Consider the following 18,655-nt stretch of genomic DNA (forward strand, 5'->3'; position numbering starts at 1 on the left):
GAAACTGAGGAGGAGAGATATTAAATGACTTAAAAAAATTTTACTACTTCAGGAATTCAGACAAATCTGAGACTAGATTCAAACCCACCCTTCCAGCTCCTTGTTCTATACTCTACCTAACGTACATCTGTTTAAAATTTTAAGAGAGTGTGTGTATGTTTCTATTTATATGTCAGACCTTTATATCCCCATAATTTGTGATATGTACAAGATTGTTTTAAAGACTGGAAAATGGCAGTGATTTTTACTAGTTACCTCATAAGAAAAGATAAGTGTGGTCAACAAAAGAAAATGCATATAAAACCTAAAATATAATTAACTATATAAGCAAATGTTTTTTTCCTGAACAATTTGCCTTTTGCTATTGCAGTTTGGTCTGCATTTCCACCACTGCTCCTATACTACAAAACAACCCCTGTTCATATACCACAAAATTTAAAACCTATAAATTCATTTTACTTAAACTTGGGCCCCCAAGTGTTAAATTCTGCCATCTTTTCAGATCTGAGCAGCATAACTGAAGAACTTGGAAGCTTAGCCAGATTTGCTTTCAATTTTAAATACGAGGGTCAAGTTTGTCGCCAGCAACCTAAACTGAAGGACAAATTCCTTAGGGAGAGAACTGCACTGTAGAGATTTTGGGCTTCCCTGGTGGTGCAGTGGTTGAGAGTCGGCCTGCCGATGCAGGGGACACGGGTTCATGCCCCGGTCCGGGAAGATCCCACATGCCGCAGAGCGGCTGGGCCCGTGAGCCATGGCCGCTGAGCCTGCTTGTCCGGAGCCTGCGCTCTGCAACGGGAGAGGCCACAACAGTGAGAGGCCCGCGTACCGCAAAAAAAAAAAAAAAAAAGAGATTTTAGGACCTAAAAGGACTAAGACTTGTTCCCAAGAAGCACTCTGCCCTCCCAACACACCATCAGATGCATACTATGTTTCTCATCAGTGTTTCCTATAAAGATGAAATTTGATTTTTCCTTATTTACCCTTGAATGTCTTATCTGTTCTTATAGAACTCTAATGAATTCCCTATATTATACATAGGCAGTCCAATCCCAAAGCAGGCTCTCTTCACACCTACAGGGCAGAGGATCCTTTAAAGAAAAAAAAAAAATTCAGTAATGACATGCACAGAAAGAGAAAGACAAGAAGTCACAGGTCCTGGAAAGCAATGCTTGAGGAACACACAATGATCATGACTCATTTCTGCAGTTACACCATTAAAGAACTAAAAGAACTTACATGAAGTCTGAGCTCAAATAAACCAAAGGTTGTATTTTGGGTTTTACCTGGATATTGCCGCTTTTTCCATTATTTCCTGCTGAATGAGCCCAGATGGCTCAATGACATCCAGTATAATTATACTCCACAACTTGTCGGACTTTGGCCTTTGCAACACAGCAGATTCGTCTTCCACATGTCTCAACCAAAACTCAAGTGTTTCTTTAGGGAAGTGATTGGCTTCAGATATGAGGTCCAGAGTCATACGATGCTGGTCTTTCTCCACAGAACTGTAAGGTTTAACCTGCCCGAGTGTGCCAGCAATTATAGGCAGAATAGAGAAGCCCTCAGACACATCTAACACATACAAAGGTTCAGGGACGCTCTGTTCAGAATCATTCTGTCCACTTTCACAGCTCATCTCGTTATTCTGACACTGGGTATCCATGGCCTGACCCAGTTTCTCCAGAGTCAGCGAAGACAACACTTTCTTCATTGCCATTTTAAAGCCTTCATGGTATGGGATGTTATTAAGCAAAGCAATTTCTGTGGATTCCAAAGTACAAGTCTGCTCCACAGCATCTGGTTTACTGGTCTGAAGATTGGCCAGGGCACTACAGAGTTCAGCCTCATTTCCTAAAGGCAGCAAGTCTTTATTCTTGGTAAAACTTTTCCCAACATCCATTTCATGTTCTGAATTGAAGACACGGATACTCTGGATTCTTAAGTAATAATCTTGACAAGACACTTCCATCGTCACCTGGCCCCCAGGCTTTATCCAGTAGTCTTCATAAAACAGGAAGAAAGAAGAAAAATTGTAATTGATGAAGATGACAAACACCTCTGTCCTCCTGCCATTTTTAAAACCATGACAGGAAGGATTGCATCTATTGATTTAAAAGAATTAAGTGAATTAATCTATTCATTTCAAAAAAAAAAAAACCAAAAAAACAAAACTAGGAGAATCCCTCCAGCTTTACAGAGGGAAAAACTGAGGTTAGAAGATCCAATTGACTTACAGCATAATAGAAGAGATTCAAGAGATCATTATTGGACCTTAACTATCAGTATTACAGTGCTTTTACTGTAATCACTAGGTACCACCAAGGTCCCCAAATTGGAGGGTGGGGGAAGGACTACGGGGGACTCTCAAGCTTTGGTAACGAAGCCAACAGTCACAAAGATAGATGAAATTCAGGGATCAGCACCAAACCTCACTTTAGCTTAAAGGGACATTCTTTTCTCTAAGAGAAATTTCCAAAAGAACAAGGCAGCATTCAGTAGCACCTTGTCAGTAATATCTCTTAACTGTAAGTACTTAGATATTCTTACATGTTTAGGGATTTGAAAATATCAGGAAGGACTAAGTCCTACAATAAAGACTGTATTCATGCTCTTATCCATGAGCTTTCACACGTGGTAAAACTTTAAAGTGTAAATGTATAATTGCAATTCCTTCTTATTAGCCATAGAGCCAGTTGGAAATACAAGTCGCTATTCTTGTGTTTACACATTTAAAATATCCTTTCCCAAAGAAGGACTTTTTTTAAAAAAAAAAATACCATCTAAGTTACTGAAAGAGAGTTAGAATAAACAAAATTTTAAAGTGCTATTTATTGAGTGCCAGTCACTATGGTAGGCATTTTATACCTAGTATGTCTAATAATTCCTACAACAATCCTGCAACATAGGCAGCATCCTCCCTTTTTTTTTTTTTTTTTGGCCATGCTGCACAGCTGGCAAGACTTTAGTTCCCCATCCAGGGACTGAACCCGGGCCCTAGGCAGTGAAAGCGCAGAGCCCTAACCACTGGACCAATAAGGAATTCCCAACAACATCCCATTTTTATACATCACATAACAAAAGCTCTAAGAAATAATCAGCAAGGCCTGCCAGGAAGTCAGTAAGTAGCCAAGACCCAATTTCAAATCTACCTGACTGACTCCAAAACCCACACTGGCCACAATACTATATTGATTCCATGACTTAATGACCTTGCCAAATTAGATCCTTGATTAAGAGACTACATAGAAGTAAATATTCATTACCTTCCAGTTTTAAAAAGGTAGAATTTTTCTATGTAATACAACTCCTGTAAAGTATATTGAAACCCATAAAATTGCTAGTAAAAAATTTCTATACAAAAAATACCTTTAATATAGGACATCCCTAAGCAAGTCCATGGATTCATGAACTCTAAACTGCAAAATTCTGTACTTCTATGAGTGTGCACACTTCTAGGACCTGGGGCTCCACAGATGCTGTCAGATTCTGTAAGTGGTAAGAACTCCTGCACTAAAAGCAGTACTTTTCTGCTGTGTTCCATAAAAAATGGACTAGCATTTCTCTTATTTACTGATAACTAGAGTAATCAGAGCTGAAGAAATTATTTAATGATAGATATTTTTGAATGGTATGCAGCAGAGTTGTGTTTTAGTCTTTTTTTAAAAATATTGGAATATAGTTGATTAACAATGCTGCGTTAGTTTCAGGTGTACAGCAGAGAGATTCATTTATACATATACATGTATCTAGTTCTTTTTCAAATTCTTTTCCCATTTAGGTTATTACAGAGTATTGAGCAGAGCTCCCTGTGCTATACAGTAGGTCCTGTTGGTTATCTATTTTAAATATAGCAGTGTGTACATGTCAATTCTGGTCTCTCTTCTTAACCACATACATTAATTATTTAAAACTACTTTTAAAAAAGAAAAAGAAAATTCTGAAAGATTTAACCAATCTCCCTTGACTGGAAACTTCATATTCATAGTGAATTTTCTGACACTAACTCAAATGCTTAGAGGATTAAAACAAAAAGTTTTTAAAAACGACAACAACAAAAATTAGACAAGATATACCTGCAAGGTCATGTACGGGGTAGACAGCCTGTTCCCAGCATGTTTCCTCACTAGGACTTGTGGATAAACTGTGTTCATCGTCAAGCTGGAGTACAAACCAAACCACAATAGCATCGAGTATGCCTTCTTTAATAACAGGGATACCAATTTTTTCAGGTTTTTTAGTTGCAAGACTTTTTAATTCCTGACAAAAATGTTAAAGGAATAAGAGGATTTTAGACATTCATTATATACTTGCCCCAATATCATATCAATTCCCATTTCTGTGAGTTCTCAGCCCTGCCCAGCGCCCTTAGGGGATTGGTATCTTGGCACACCTACAACCATTTAAGGCATGCTGGATGGGAAGCTCTGATACATGGTATATGGTAGTGAGTACCATACAGCTATTACAGACAATGAGGCAGACACATATTACTGATGTAGAAAGAAGTCCATGACATAGTGTTGAATGAAGGTAGCGAGTGGCGAAGCAATAGAGATTATTTTGTTTTTAAAAAGTCTGTGTGTGTGTGTGTGTGTGTGTGTGTGTGTGTGTGTGTAGAAGATTAGAAAAACAAGTCTGAAAAGATGTATTTCAACTGGTGACCTGGAGAAAGAAGGGCCTAGATTTCTAAAAGGAAAAAATATACTTTTTCTTCTTCCTTTCTACTGTATTACTTGAAAATGTTAAACAGGCAGATATTATTTTCAAAATTAAAGTCTTAATAAGGTGTTTTCGTGTGTGTGTGGCAAAGGAAAATTAAAATAAGAAAAGGAGAGCTTTGGAGTACTCAGCAGCTATGATCGTACTGTTCCCCCATTGGAAGGTTGTTACATCAGAAAAGAAATGCTCCTGAAGCTCAGCCACAGTAATCAAAGCCAAAGTGTTAATTTAGTTCCACACCATCTCAGAAAACCAAAAACAAACAAAAAACCTAGTAACAATTAATAGGGGAAAGCTTTCATTCAATTACAAAGATCTCAGGCTAAAATGACCCTCACAAAGTCTTCTGTACGCAGGCAAGTTTCATCTCAAAAGCTTAATGTACTTAAACATTTAACCTTACGTGAAGACCTCCAGAGAAGGACTCGATGTAACCTTTCTCAATTTCCTTGGGCTCTTTCTTTGTGCAGTGCACCCCTCCACCACCCACACAGACACACCAGGGTGACAGCAACCTGTCCTGGTTTGCCCAAGACTGTCTCTGGGGTACCACTCAGTCCTGGCAAGCCAAGATGGCTGGTCACGTACAACCTAGAGAGCTGAATTACGTTTCATTTCAAGGAATACTGTTAATTTGAAATGGCAGGATGACACAGAGAAGAGTCAGAAGACCTAGGTTATAACTCCTGCCCCTACATTCATATTTCGGGGGAACTAATGTAAGCTATAGTTCCTTCATCTGTATAGCACAGGATAATTATAACTGCATCGTAACACTGTTTTAAGAAAGCCACCTAAGAATACCCATGAAAGCACCAGGCACACTGTACATTCCCCAAAACCTTAGGGATTGTTTTCTCTGTAATTACAGTTAGTAAATAATTTCAAGAGGGAACTCTGGTTACCGTTTAATCATTTTATTTACATATAGTCAGTGGAATCCCACGCAAACTCATAAAATAAGACTGTCCTATGTATTAACTATTTAAAATAATGCATGAAATTTAATGCTTAAAAACAGTAACTGGGGCTTCCCTGGTGGCGCAGTGGTTAAGAATCCACCTGCCAACGCAGGGGACACAGGTTCAAGCCCTGGTCCGGGAAGATCCCACATGTTGCGGAGCAACTAAGCCCGTGCACCACAACTACTGAGCCTGCGCTCTAGAGCCCGCGAGCCACAACTACTGAAGCCCATGCACCTGGAGCCTGTGCTCCATAACAAGAGAAGCCACCACAATGAGAAGCCCTCACACTGCAAGGAAGAGTAGCCCCCGCTCGCCACAACTAGAGAAAGCCCGCGCACAGCAACGAAAACCCAACGCAGCCAAAAATAAAAACAAATAAATTTATATAAATTAAAAAAAACAGTAACTGAACTTTATTTTTACCTGAAGATTGTTGAAATCTACTGTCATAATTTCAAAGCACTCTGTCAAAGCCAAATATCCTCCAGGAACTCGACTCATCTTTTCAGTTGTATAAGGTTCAACTGTTTCTTCAGCATCTACAGAAGAATAAGCTGGACTCTGAAATTTCACACTGGTTGGCAAACAGATCCCAGCAATGTCCTTAATACCCACCCTGGTAAGAGGGGGAATAAGAGAAGAAAAGGAGAAAGACAGGTTTGATTTTTTTTTTTTTTTTTTTTTAGGAATCAAGTAACACCATCTAATATTGAATCCAGCAAAAATAAATATTAAAATGCAATAAAGCTTCATAGACAAAGGTTTCTTAAACACAGTTGTAAACACAATTACTAACTATAAAGGAAAACAAATGATAAATAAGTGTACATTAAAATTAAGAACTCTGATCATCAAAAGATACCCAGGAAGAAAGTTAAAAGGCAAGCCACTGAGTAGGAAAAGAGATTTGTAATACATTACTCAACAAAGGGCAAATATCCAAAATATATTTTTTAACTCCCACAAAAGGGAAACACAAAAATAGGCAAAAGATTTAGACACTGTACAAAAGAACATACCCAAAAGCATATGAAAAGTTAGTCACCATGGAAATGAAGTTAAAGCCATACTACACAACCACCAGAATGGGGAAAATAAGTGTTGTAAGAATAGTTTCATACACTGTTGGTAGGAATAGAAAATTAACAAGACCACTCTGGAAGACTTTCATAGTTCCTGCTCAAGCTGGACATGACTATTCTAGATTCACTCTTAATATGGGAACCTCGGAGTGTCGGACATTTGCACTTTTAGGAACATAGCCAACAGAAATTCATACATACCACCACCAAAAAAATGTTCAAGAATGTTTATAGCTGTGCTATTTCCAATACTCCCCAAACTGGATATAACCTAAATGTCCATCACCAGCAAAATGGAGGAGTGCACTGTGGTGTATTCATACAAGGATGAAGAGTAGTTGCCTACTAGTGAGGCTTTGGGATGATTTTAGTTTCTTCTTTTACTCATCAGTATTTCTTAAAATGTAAACATGGGGCTTCCCTGGTGGCGCAGTGGTTGGGAGTCCGTCTGCCGATGCAGGGGACACGGGTTCGTTGCCCCGGTCCGGGAAGATCCCACATGCCGCGGAGCGGCTGGGCCCGTGGGGGCCATGGCTGCTGAGCCTGCACGTCCGGAGCCTGTGCTCCGCATCGGGAGAGGCCACAACAGTGAGAGGCCCGCGTACCGCAAAAAGAAAAAAAAAAAAAAAGTAAATATGTTACATTTAACACTATCAAGTTATCAGATGGAGGGCCTCCTTAAAAAGTTCCAAAAAACTATGGATCAATATTTTAGCAAAATAAAAAAATTCATTAATGTTCAAGAAAAAGATGTAACCAAGAAACTTCTATAACTAAAAAAATTTTTCACCTGTATCACACTTGATAAATCTCAGAATCTCAAGGGTAGAAAGATCCTACAATTTCATCCCACCCAACCAGAAAACATTATAATATCAATAGTTATTAAGAAGAGAAAAATGAGAGAAATAAAATTATTTTCACATTGGAAATTTTTACTTCACTTTCTCTAAAATCAGTCTTAACTTAGTATTTTTCTCATGAATCTATCACACATCAAAAGGATACTAAGTTGTATCAAAATTAATTTTCCAGGAGAAAACTGAAAGCTGATTTTAATCCTAGAGTTCTGTTTTCGAAGAAAGTTTAAAAAAAGCAAAAAGAAAATAAGACTGGACTAAACATCATGAATTTAAAGGTCAGAAAACTACACATTCTCATCTGAATAAATGTCCACTAAATAACCTCTGAAGTACAGTCTATGCCTTAAAATTACTATTTCTTAATATTTACTGTTTAAATAATCACTTACCTATGACGTCTTCTTATCTCTGCACATTCTACTGCCACCCCAAATATAACAGCACTTGCCGGTATAACTTTCCCATATTTTTCACAATTACCATTTTCACCTTTGGTCTAAAAATATAACAATAAAAATTATATTCTGTTATATTTATGTCAAAACATGTGTGTATGACAGCAAGCTATGAAAATTTATCAGAAAAAAACTCACAAAAACAATAATTAAGATAAGCAGGACTTCCCTGGTGGCACAGTGGTTAAGAATCTGCCTGCCAATGCAAAGAACACGGGTTCGAGCCCTGGTCCAGAAAGATCCCACATGCCATGGAGCAACTAAGCCTGTGCGCCACAACTACTGAGCCTGCACTCTAGAGCCCGTGAGCCACAACTACTGAGCCTATGTGCCACAACTACTGAAGCCCGTGCGCCTAGAGCCTGTGCTCCACAACAAGAGAAGCCACCGCATGAGAAGGCTGTGCACCGCAACAAAGAGTAGTCCCCACTTGCTGCCACTAGAGAAAGCCCACGTGCAGCAATGAAGACCCAATGCAGCCAAAAATAAATAAATTAAAATAAATACTTTAAAAAAATAAAGTACTCATCATGGGAAAGGCAGAAGTTTATTTAAAAAAAAAAAAAGATAAGCAGGTTAAGGGTTTTTTTTCCTTTAAAAAGTTTCTTTTATTTTCATTGCTATATATATGTGTGTGTGTGTGTACATATATATATATTTTTTTTTTTTTTTTTTTTTCCAGTACAAATAGGAAGGAAGGGAGGGAGGGAGGTGGGGAGCTAGAAATCTCTAAGTCTGCATACAAGACTATTCGGTATGAGTTTAACTGAGAGGCCAAAATCACCATTACCTACTTGAAAAACAAACTGCTCTTCTTTCAACCTTTCATTAGCTATTTTAAATCCAAATCATTTTCTGTAAGTATTAAATTCGTATTAAATGTTACAATCCTTTCATTCATAATACATATATATAAACCAAATCTACAATTTACTGGGCCACAGTAGAGGATTTCAATGCAAAATATAACTTGGCAATTGTAAGAATCAGTCCTGTCCAAGTAGTAGCCTGGGTCCAACTGGCACCTTAAAACCGTATCACACCAGTTATCACTATATTCCCTTTTGATAATCTGCCAAAAAATACAAGCAGCGAAGGCTGTGAGACTGAAAGTACTTCCCTTTCTCAACCCTACTCAAGAATTCCAGAGTCAATCCCTTCATAACGTAATCTCAATTCCTAAGAATTCTGTCCTGGAGTGTTTTGTGCCTATATACACCATTTGGGCACACAAGTATACACTGCACTATGTTATTAAATGTTTTTTCACACTGATTTCTTTCCAACAGTACAGTATGCACCTCAAGAGTGGGATGTATCTCATACTGATTTGCAATTATGCTAGGGGCGCAATAAATTATCTACTGAAAACTGAATTCTTAATCAAATGTAAGTGTTTTCATGCTGCTTACCTTTGGCTGCAAAAGTAAATGCTCCCATGCATGAATCAAACTCTCCAAAATTCCTTCTCCAAATAAACCTGCATCGACAGTTTCTGTTACAACAAGGGACACTCTATAGAATGATTTTTTAAAAATATATGTAAGTAAAATATCATGCTATTTATATAAAAGATGTCAAAGCTGAGAGCAGAAAGGAAGAGTATATTATAGAAACAGTTCATATGTAAAATTTTCTAACACATTTTGTGTTTAATATCTACCCTTGAATCTTGAGGAAGATTCAGGCTCCTCTGTTCTCCACCAGCAGCTTCCTGGCGGGGACAGTAGTGGGAGTACACAACCTTCACTTGACCCCCTGCCTCTTGGATTATCCTTTCATTGCCTAAATCCTAAGGAGTGGTTCATACCCATTACCTTTACCAGTCCCCCTCCTGAACCCTGAGTAACTGGACTTCTATCCCCAACACTCTATAAAAATACTCTCTATCATCAGTGACTCCCCAACTTACCGAAATGAATACTCTCTCGGTTCTCATTTTCCTTGATCTGTAAATAACATTTAGTGTGGGTGAGGAGGCCTGGCCCTCAAAATCCTTCCTCTACCTCTGCTGTGCTTACCTCTACACACTGAGTGTCCCTTTCCTGTTACTTCTCTTGCTTTACCCACACCTGTGAGTTTTCACGAAAGCCTAATCCACAGAGCTCTGATCTTCTGTCCATTCTTTCTTTCTAGAAAATTTCACTCAAAGACACACCAAAAAAATTTCTCCCTTCTTTGAACCTCTTTACTACTTACTGCCAGTATTGTTCATTTGTGTAATTAGAAGATAAAGATATTTTCATGAATATTCCTTATCTTCCTATCTAGACTGTTGGTGCCTTGAGGACAGAAACAACTTTGGTATCCCCTACAGTGCCTAAGCCCAGTATTATATATATTCACAAAATTTTCAATATTTATGATTGTAAATATTTAGAACATGGAAGGTATCTCAAATCAACTATTCCAACATCTTCAAGTCTCTAGATTTGCTCAAGGTCAAAATAAATTATTATTAATTATTATTACTGAATCATATCTCTTAATTCAAAGCCAAAAGATCCTTCTACAACACCATCTGTGACAAAAATGTAGATTAAATTAACATAACTTTGATTCATGCTCTGGACTGAATTGTGTACCACCAAAATTCACGCTGAAGCCCTAACTCCCAGCATGACTATACTTGGAGATAGGATCCTTACGAGGTAATTAAGGTTCAGTGAGGTCTTAAGGGTGAAGTCCTAATCGGATAGGGCGTGTGTCCTTATAAAAGTGGAGGAGACAGCAGTGATCCCTCTCTCCTCACATGCACAGAGGACAGGCCATGTAAGGATGCACAGGAAAGCCATCTGCAAAGCTAGAAAGAGAGCTCCCATCAGAAACCAAATTTGCCAGCACCCATGATCATGGACTTGTAGCCTCCAGAGCTGTGAGAAAACAAATGTCTGTAGTTTAAGCTACCTGGTCTGGTATTTTTTTTTTTTTTTTTTTTTGCGGTATGCGGGCCTCTCACTGCTGTGGCCTCTCCCGTTGCGGAGCACAGGCTCTGGACGCGCAGGCCTAGCGGCCATGGCTCACGGGCTTAGTTGCTCCGCGGCATGTGGGATCTTCCCGGACCAGGGCACGAACCCGTGACCCCTGCATCGGCAGGCGGATTCTCAACCACTGCGCCACCAGGGAAGCCCCTGGTATTTTGTTAATAGCAGTCTGAGTAGACTAAGACAACTGAGGACACTGTTTATTTCTATAAAATTGTATAATATCTGCCTCAACAATCTTACAGGACTTCTTTCATGAGAACATATGTAGAGACCATTGAAAAGCATAACTATTATGTAAATATAAATGTTACCATATATATATGGAAAAAGACTTTTTAAAATCAGAGTCCCAATGATGACAGGGTATAAAGAAGCCCTGCTTCAATATAAACTGAATTTAAGTAAGATGAAAAGATAGACTACCCAGAAGAGGTGGTAAAGCAAGTGCTACTCAGAGAAAACTGTATCTAAAATGATAGTTTACTGGACCAGATGATTTTTAAATCCCCTCTAGCTCTAAAATTCCATCCCAGGCTTCCCTGGTGGTGCAGTGGTTGAGAGTCCGCCTGCCGATGCAGGGGACACGGGTTCATGTCCCGGTCTGGGAAGATCCCACGTGCTGCGGAGCGGCTGGGCCCGTGAACCATGGCCACTGAGCCAGTGCGTCCGGAGCCTGTGTTCCGCAACGGGAGAGGCCACAACAGTGAGAGGCCCACGTACCGCAAAAAAAAAAAAAAAAAGTATGTAAAATTCCATCCCCTTGTGATATGGATCAAGGTGAAATAACATACTAAAAAGCTAAGACTTACGAGATAATATTCAAAGCATTTGAAGGGCCCAAGCAAAAATACACTGACAGCTGACGCTGCCAAAGCCAAAGCCTATCTATCCTTCATTTTAGCCAGGGATATTAACACCAAATGTGATTAAGTCCATCAAGCTTCATCTACTCACGCATTATCTTTAAGTACAATTTTTAAATAGTTATTGACCACACAGAAGGACAACTAGAACACTGAAATTAACAAAGGTAAAGTAACTTGCTAAAGCTGAAGTTTATGTATTAAATCCCTTGCCACAAACTTTTCTCAAGATCTTTAAATCTTTTTTATCAAGAATATGACCTTACTATGAAAATCCATCTAATGCTAAACTATCCTATATCTGCATCTTTACAATATAAGGGTTTTAGCATTTTTGTTTGGACTAGAAGCTAGAAATGTGAATATATTAATTTTTTTAAAAAAAATAGTGGATTATAAACAGTAAAATTAGTTCATATTATAATACCTTTCAGGAATGTGTTTTGGAATTTCTATGTCAAGTGACTTCATATGTAAGAGTTTGATCCCTGCTTCCATCTCGTTTGCTGCCACTACATCACAGGCAAGTTCATACATGGTCTTGGATAACTCACAGGCATACACCAAGTGCGCTCCAGCTTTTTTAGCAAACATGCTACAAGAGGAAAAAGTGTTCCATCAAGAAAAAATAATCTACTGTAATTTTTCAAATTTTAGTGGAATTATAATGCTTAAACATGAAGTTTTCCTTTTATTTTTAAACACAACTATTATTCGTTCTGCATTTTAAAAAATGAACTAATATTCTTGTCAAGCAATAAATCATACAATAAATCATGACATTCACCTTATTAAAACACAACTGGCATGCAGAATGCTAATAGACTTAAAACAACTAGATTCAACCAGAATGTTAATGTAAAAAGTACTCTTAAAATTCATTATTTAAAATTTCAGGGCTTCCCTGGTGGCGCAGTGGTTGAGGGTCCGCCTGCCGATGCAGGAGACGCGGGTTCGTGCCCCGGTCCGGGAAGATCCCACGTGCCGCGGAGCGGCTGGGCCCGTGAGCCATGGCCGCTGAGCCTGCGCGTCCGGAGCCTGTGCTCCGCAACGGGAGAGGCCACAACAGTGCAGAGGCCCGCGTACCGCAAAAAAAAAAAAAAAAAAAAAAAAAAAAAATTTCAGTGATAACCCCGAATTTTTCTTGGTGCTTATGTCGAGTTCTTGATTAAGTAAAAGTTATAGTGAAAAATACAATAATAATAGTTACGTGAATAATCATAACAAGATTATGAGAAATAAACTCTATTTTTAAATTCTGCTGTTAAAGTTTCCATATTTGGTACAATCCTTAATTTACCTTAGTATGTATGTGTACATAATTAAAACACAATTCCAACAAACCTTAGTATTCCAGTTCCTGTTCCAATGTCCAAAATACTTTTGGAGCCCAAACGAACCGCCTTTTGGATTGCTGCATTATAAATCGTATTCCTTCTGGTGTCATTAAGCATGACAAAGTGCCAGCGTTCCACCAACCAGTTTGCAACACGATAAAAATTCTCCTTTGCATCACTGAAATCCGGATTTAGCTTCACTGCTTTACAAAAATACCCGGCTGCTTCATCTCTAAAGCCCATTCTAGAGTAAAAAATAACAGACAAAATATTCAACTATATACTATCAATTACGGTGCCTTTGTTCTTGCCACTCATCTGGCCTGAGAACGCCTCACCAGCACCCCAAATCCTACCCAACCCAAGTGCCATCTCCTTGGGAAGCCTTCTGTGAGGACTGCAATTCTCATTCACTTCTTTCCTTTCTGAATCCCTTTCATATTTATGCATTCCAGGACACTAACAACTGATTGACTATGAATTACTACTTTACTATGGCATAGTAGAGGCTCTCCTAGTCATTCTCCATTTAAACAACTTTCTAGAACACCAGTGGTTTCTAAAAACCACTCCCTCTGTAAAAGATACTAACGCCTATGGCTAAGAGGTGCCTCTTTGCTGTGCCTGCATACCTTTTCCCTCAGCAATTGAGTTGAATGGTCATCAAGAGTCAGTTGTAGGGCAGGAGTAAAGATGCAGACGTAGAGAATGGACTTGAGGACACGGGGAGGGGGAAGGGTAAGCTGGGACGAAGTGAGAGAGTAGCATCGACATATATACACTGCAGAATATAAAATAGTTAGCTAGTGGGAAGCAGCTGCATAGCACAGGGAGATAGCTCAGTGTTTTCTGACCACCTAGAGGGGTGGGAGAGGGAGGGTGGGAGGGAGACGCAAGAGGGAAGGGATATGGGGACATCTGTATGCATATGGCTGATTCACTTTGATGCACAACAGAAACTAACACAGTATTGTGAAGCAATTATACTCCAATAAAGATCTACTAAAAAATAATAATAAAATAAATAAGATAGAACAATGTAATGCACAGCACAGGGAATATAGTTAATTAATATTTTATATTAACTTTATATTGAGCATAATTTATAAAAATGCAGAATCACTATGTTATATAATATTGTAAGTCAACTATATTTCAGTAAAAAATCAGTTAATAGTCTAAATTTAAAAAAAAAAGTCAGGGCTTCCCTGGTGGCGCAGTGGTTGAGAATCCGCCTGCCGATGCACGGGACACGGGTTCGTGCCCCGGTCCGGGAGGATCCCACATGCCGCGGAGCGGCTGGGCCCGTGAGCCATGGCCGCTGAGCCTGCGCGTCCGGAGCCTGTGCTCCGCAACGGGAGAGGCCACAACAGTGAGAGGCCCGCGTACCACAAAAAAAATAAATAAAAAATAAAAAAAAAGTCAGTTGTATTTGCTGCCAGACCAGTTTACACCAGTTGCACTCGTTATTATCATATATTTTAATTAAATACAAAAGAAACCAAATAAATATGACTGCGAAAAGAGAGGTATTGTGTCTAAGGAAAAAAGTTAAAGGTGAGTCACCCAAAAAGCTACTACTAAATTAGATGTGAGCAAATCACTAATAAAAGACAGGGGGAGAAAACTATCATCAAACCATCCGGAACAGTGTTTCTTAAACTATCTATGATAAAGAACTCCCTTTCCTTTTAAAACATTTAAGTATCTGTAGACCAACACACTTGTACTGCACACGATCAGTTAGTGTGCAACTCCCACACCAGATTTCAGCAGCACAGTGGGCCATGCTCTCCTCAACAAGGGAGCTCCCTGACCACATGCTTGGATTTACAGCAATGTCAAACTGCTACATACATTTCTAACTGTTTACTCATAATTTTTATACTTCCCTGTCGTTGACTGGTAATCTGTGGATCACACCAGTGTGTGGTCCACACACTGAAGAGAACTAAGCTAGTAGAACCCTTTTACACTCATACTTCTTCACAAGCACCTCTAAGCATTCTGCCCATTTTAAAGATTGAATCGGGCTATTCATTTGGGGTATGGTTTAAGCAAAAAAGACATTCTGGAACCCAAACAGGGAACGGCACTCTTACAAAAGGAAACAGCAAATTTCCAGGAAGTTCCAGAGAACAGATTTACAACAAATTCCCTGGCAAGGGACTATAGTGACTTCTCTGCGATCCTGTGAATGAGGGCTATGTCCTCTCCAACAAGGTCTGGATCTCAGCCCAGTGAGAGGAACTCTTCCATGGATGCTCTACCTCAGCCCCAGGCTGAGCCCCAGTGGCTATTATGTAGTATAAGATATAATATTACTACATGTTATATCTGCTATTCCTATATTCTTTTCAGTTCTCTTCCTACTAGCCAATGCTTCATTACTCTGATCCCCTGTTATAATTAATAATTGTTTATATTAAACTTCCTGTGTTCGAATTAGTGTACGACAATTTATCCAATCTGGACTGATGCAGAATAATCCTTAACTAGTAATACTGAAATCACTACATACCTGAAGAGATGCTCCCCCATACTATTGCAAATCACTTCATCATCAGGAAACAGTTCCAAGGCTTGCTCATAGCAACCAAGAAGGTCTTGTGTTCGACTGAGTGCATCAAGTTCTTCAGCCCATCTGAAGAGCGTATACTGAAAAGTTTCCTTTACAACAGAGAAAACAGTAAATTAGTCAGTAACATAAATGATGAAAGAGGGAATTCCCTGGCAGTCTAGTGGTTAGGACTCCGAGCTTTCACCGCTGAGGGCACAGTTCAATCCCTGGTCAGAGAACTAAGATCCCGCGAGCCGCATGGCGTGGCCATTAAAAAAAAAAAAAAAGATGAAAGAATATTCAACGCTGGTTGAAGATTCCACAGAAAATAAAACTTAGTTATAACTGAAAATCACCTTAAGTTTAATTTAGCTTTAATAGGCCCTGTTGCTAAATAAACAAATGCGTAAATGCATAAATTTTACCACCTACATGGCAGTAACATGCCGAATTAAGACAGTTTGACCACTCTGCAAAATCTCTCCATACTTGGCTGACATATCATATTCTCCACCAACCTCTTTTTTGAGGGCTCCTATGTTTCAGCGGTACTTCCTTGACCGTCTTCTCTTTTCTCCTGCATCCCCAGTGCATTAACTACCACCTATGTGTTGATGGATGCTACATCTACATCTCCAATTGAGACTCTCTCTCCTGAACCTCAGACCCATACATACCACTCCCTGTTGGTCATCTCAACCAGGTACCCTCAGCCATCTCAAATTCAGCTCAACCCAAATATTTCCTGATGGGTGTGCAAAGAATACCAATGAACAACATAACATAAATCCTGTTCCTATCCTCAGAGAGGCCTCATAGAGAGAAATATAACATACAATTTTGAAAAAATTCAAAATGTTCTAAACTGAACCCATCATATTCCTCTCACACAGGATATAAGATTAAGGTACCACCCAACCTCAGACTAAGAAGTCACCTTAGAATGCTACCTTAACTCCAGTACAATTAATTTGAAACCCAGCCAATTATCTCTCATTATAGATAAATCTGTCACCTCCTCTCCCCCACACTGTTACCACGTGGTCCTTGTAACCACTTGCTGGACTACAGGAAGAGTCTTCCCACTGTCACCCTAGTTCCAATTACACCACCTGAAACTGAATTCTGATAGATTTTACTAGAGAGTTAAGGAAAGGAAGAAGACTCTAGGATGTGAGGGGAAAAAACACAGATTATATTAAATGGATCAGGGAATTTACAGCTAAGCAACTTGGTGTGGCTGAGGTGTGAGGATGGGGAGTAGAAGGAAATAAGACTAAAGAGATAGGTCTTTCGCAGAGGACCCTGCAAAGAAATATGGGACTCTGTTCTGCAGGAAACAGAGCTAGTTACTTAACCCTACTGAACACCAGGCAAAGAAATACAAACTTTACATAATACTTTTAATACACACTAAAAATAAAAAAAGATATTTTCCCTGTTTTACGAAAGAGGAAACTAACGAACAAAGAATTGAGGAAAAAGCACTTGGATTGATCCATTATTCTACTCTGCCTACCTAAAAGAGCAAACTCTATCTCAGCATAACACATTCTCCTCCCTGAGGCCAGCTGATCCTGAAATTTAAATGTCTATATGTTACTGACATCTACTGGGTAGAAGTCAGGGATGCTCCTAAACATTCTACAATGCACAAGACATCTTTCCACAACAAAGATTCCATCCAAAATGAGTAGTACTGAGGTTGAGAAACCATGGGTGAAATAAAGCAAAGTAGCTTCAGGCTGAAAGGTGAATGCAAAATTAAGTTAAATCACTTTTTGAAATTTAGATTCTGAAATAACTTGGAAAAAAATGTACAGCATTTCAACAGAATAACTGTCACAAATAATGCAATAACAGAAACTTAAAGAATGCATCATCAAATGATTACTTTAGGCTAATTCCAAACTTAATTCAACATTCATTCCACGTAACAGTAGAGACACGTGCAAAGGTCCTGGGGCAGGAACTTGCTAGAATTTGATACAGGAGGTGGCAGATGATCACCTGAGGCCTCATGCAATATAACCTTCGGAATTTTGAATGAAATGGAAGTTTTGAAATAGAGAAATGACATCATCTGATTTTTATTATGAAAAGCTCGTACTGGCTGTGTTGCGGTAGGCTGCGGGAGAAAGCCTAGTTTCGAGCCTGAGCCTATTGCAAAAGTCAGGAGATGACTGAAGCTTGAATCAGGGTAGTAAAAAAGAAGGTGGTAAGAAGGGATACGATTCTGGATATATATTTCGATGGTGCAGCAGACAATATTTTCTGATATGCTGGTTGTGGTTACGAACAAAAGAAGAGTCAAGGGTGAACAGTAAACATTAATAACCACCACCAAGCACTCATAGTACCCCCCTCCAATTTATTTATGTATTCCTTTATTTATACGAGAAGAACACAGGATCTGCCTGCAAGCGAGAGAAACAAGGGCCCTCCTCACCTTCACATCGTCTTTCAGCTCCGGCGCCAGGCTGAGCACGAGGAGGTAGTGGGCATAGGCGGTGCCGAAGTCCTGGGCGCCCAGGCAGTGCTCTGCGCTCTGCAAGGACCGCGACACCAGCTCGTCCCGCCCGGCTGCCCCGGCGCCCCGCCCGGCTGCCCTGGCGACCCGTCCGGCGCCCCGGCGGGGCCTGGGCCGCAAGTTCGGCATGGCAGAGTCACAGGCCGAAATCTGCGCCTGTATCACCAAAGGGAAGACGCTTTGGTGAACGGAAGGCGCAAACTGTCTAGGTGATCGCACTCCCACGTGACTAACCAGAGCCCGAGAACCGGAACAGGAAACCTATTCCCTACGACTGCAAGCGCTCCCACC

At 39.6% G+C, this 18,655-nt stretch overlaps 1 protein-coding gene across 3 annotated transcripts in view; it reads right to left on the reverse strand.

The window, feature by feature from the left end:
• Positions 1–18,602, reverse strand: part of PRMT9 (protein arginine methyltransferase 9) — a 29,516-nt gene extending 10,914 nt beyond the window's left edge. Inside the window, exons 1-9 of one of the 3 annotated variants that reach the window (XM_059066725.2) lie at positions 18,284–18,602; positions 15,796–15,944; positions 13,282–13,518; positions 12,365–12,532; positions 9,500–9,602; positions 8,022–8,128; positions 6,111–6,303; positions 4,077–4,260; positions 1,287–2,004 (exon numbers count right to left, since the gene is read on the reverse strand). In XM_059066725.2, the coding sequence (XP_058922708.1) occupies positions 1,287–2,004; positions 4,077–4,260; positions 6,111–6,303; positions 8,022–8,128; positions 9,500–9,602; positions 12,365–12,532; positions 13,282–13,518; positions 15,796–15,944; positions 18,284–18,493 (2,069 nt within the window). In that variant the 5' untranslated portion in view covers positions 18,494–18,602. Of the gene's footprint in view, positions 1–1,286; positions 2,005–4,076; positions 4,261–6,110; positions 6,304–8,021; positions 8,129–9,499; positions 9,603–9,999; positions 10,010–12,364; positions 12,533–13,281; positions 13,519–15,795; positions 15,945–18,283 lie in introns of those variants that run through there. The other 2 variants (XM_067035618.1, XM_067035619.1) reach the window with 2 other exon arrangements.
• Between the last annotated feature and the right edge of the window lie 53 nt (positions 18,603–18,655).

This window comes from Kogia breviceps, chromosome 6 (assembly GCF_026419965.1).
Source record: "Kogia breviceps isolate mKogBre1 chromosome 6, mKogBre1 haplotype 1, whole genome shotgun sequence".
Taxonomy (NCBI): domain Eukaryota; kingdom Metazoa; phylum Chordata; class Mammalia; order Artiodactyla; family Physeteridae; genus Kogia; species Kogia breviceps.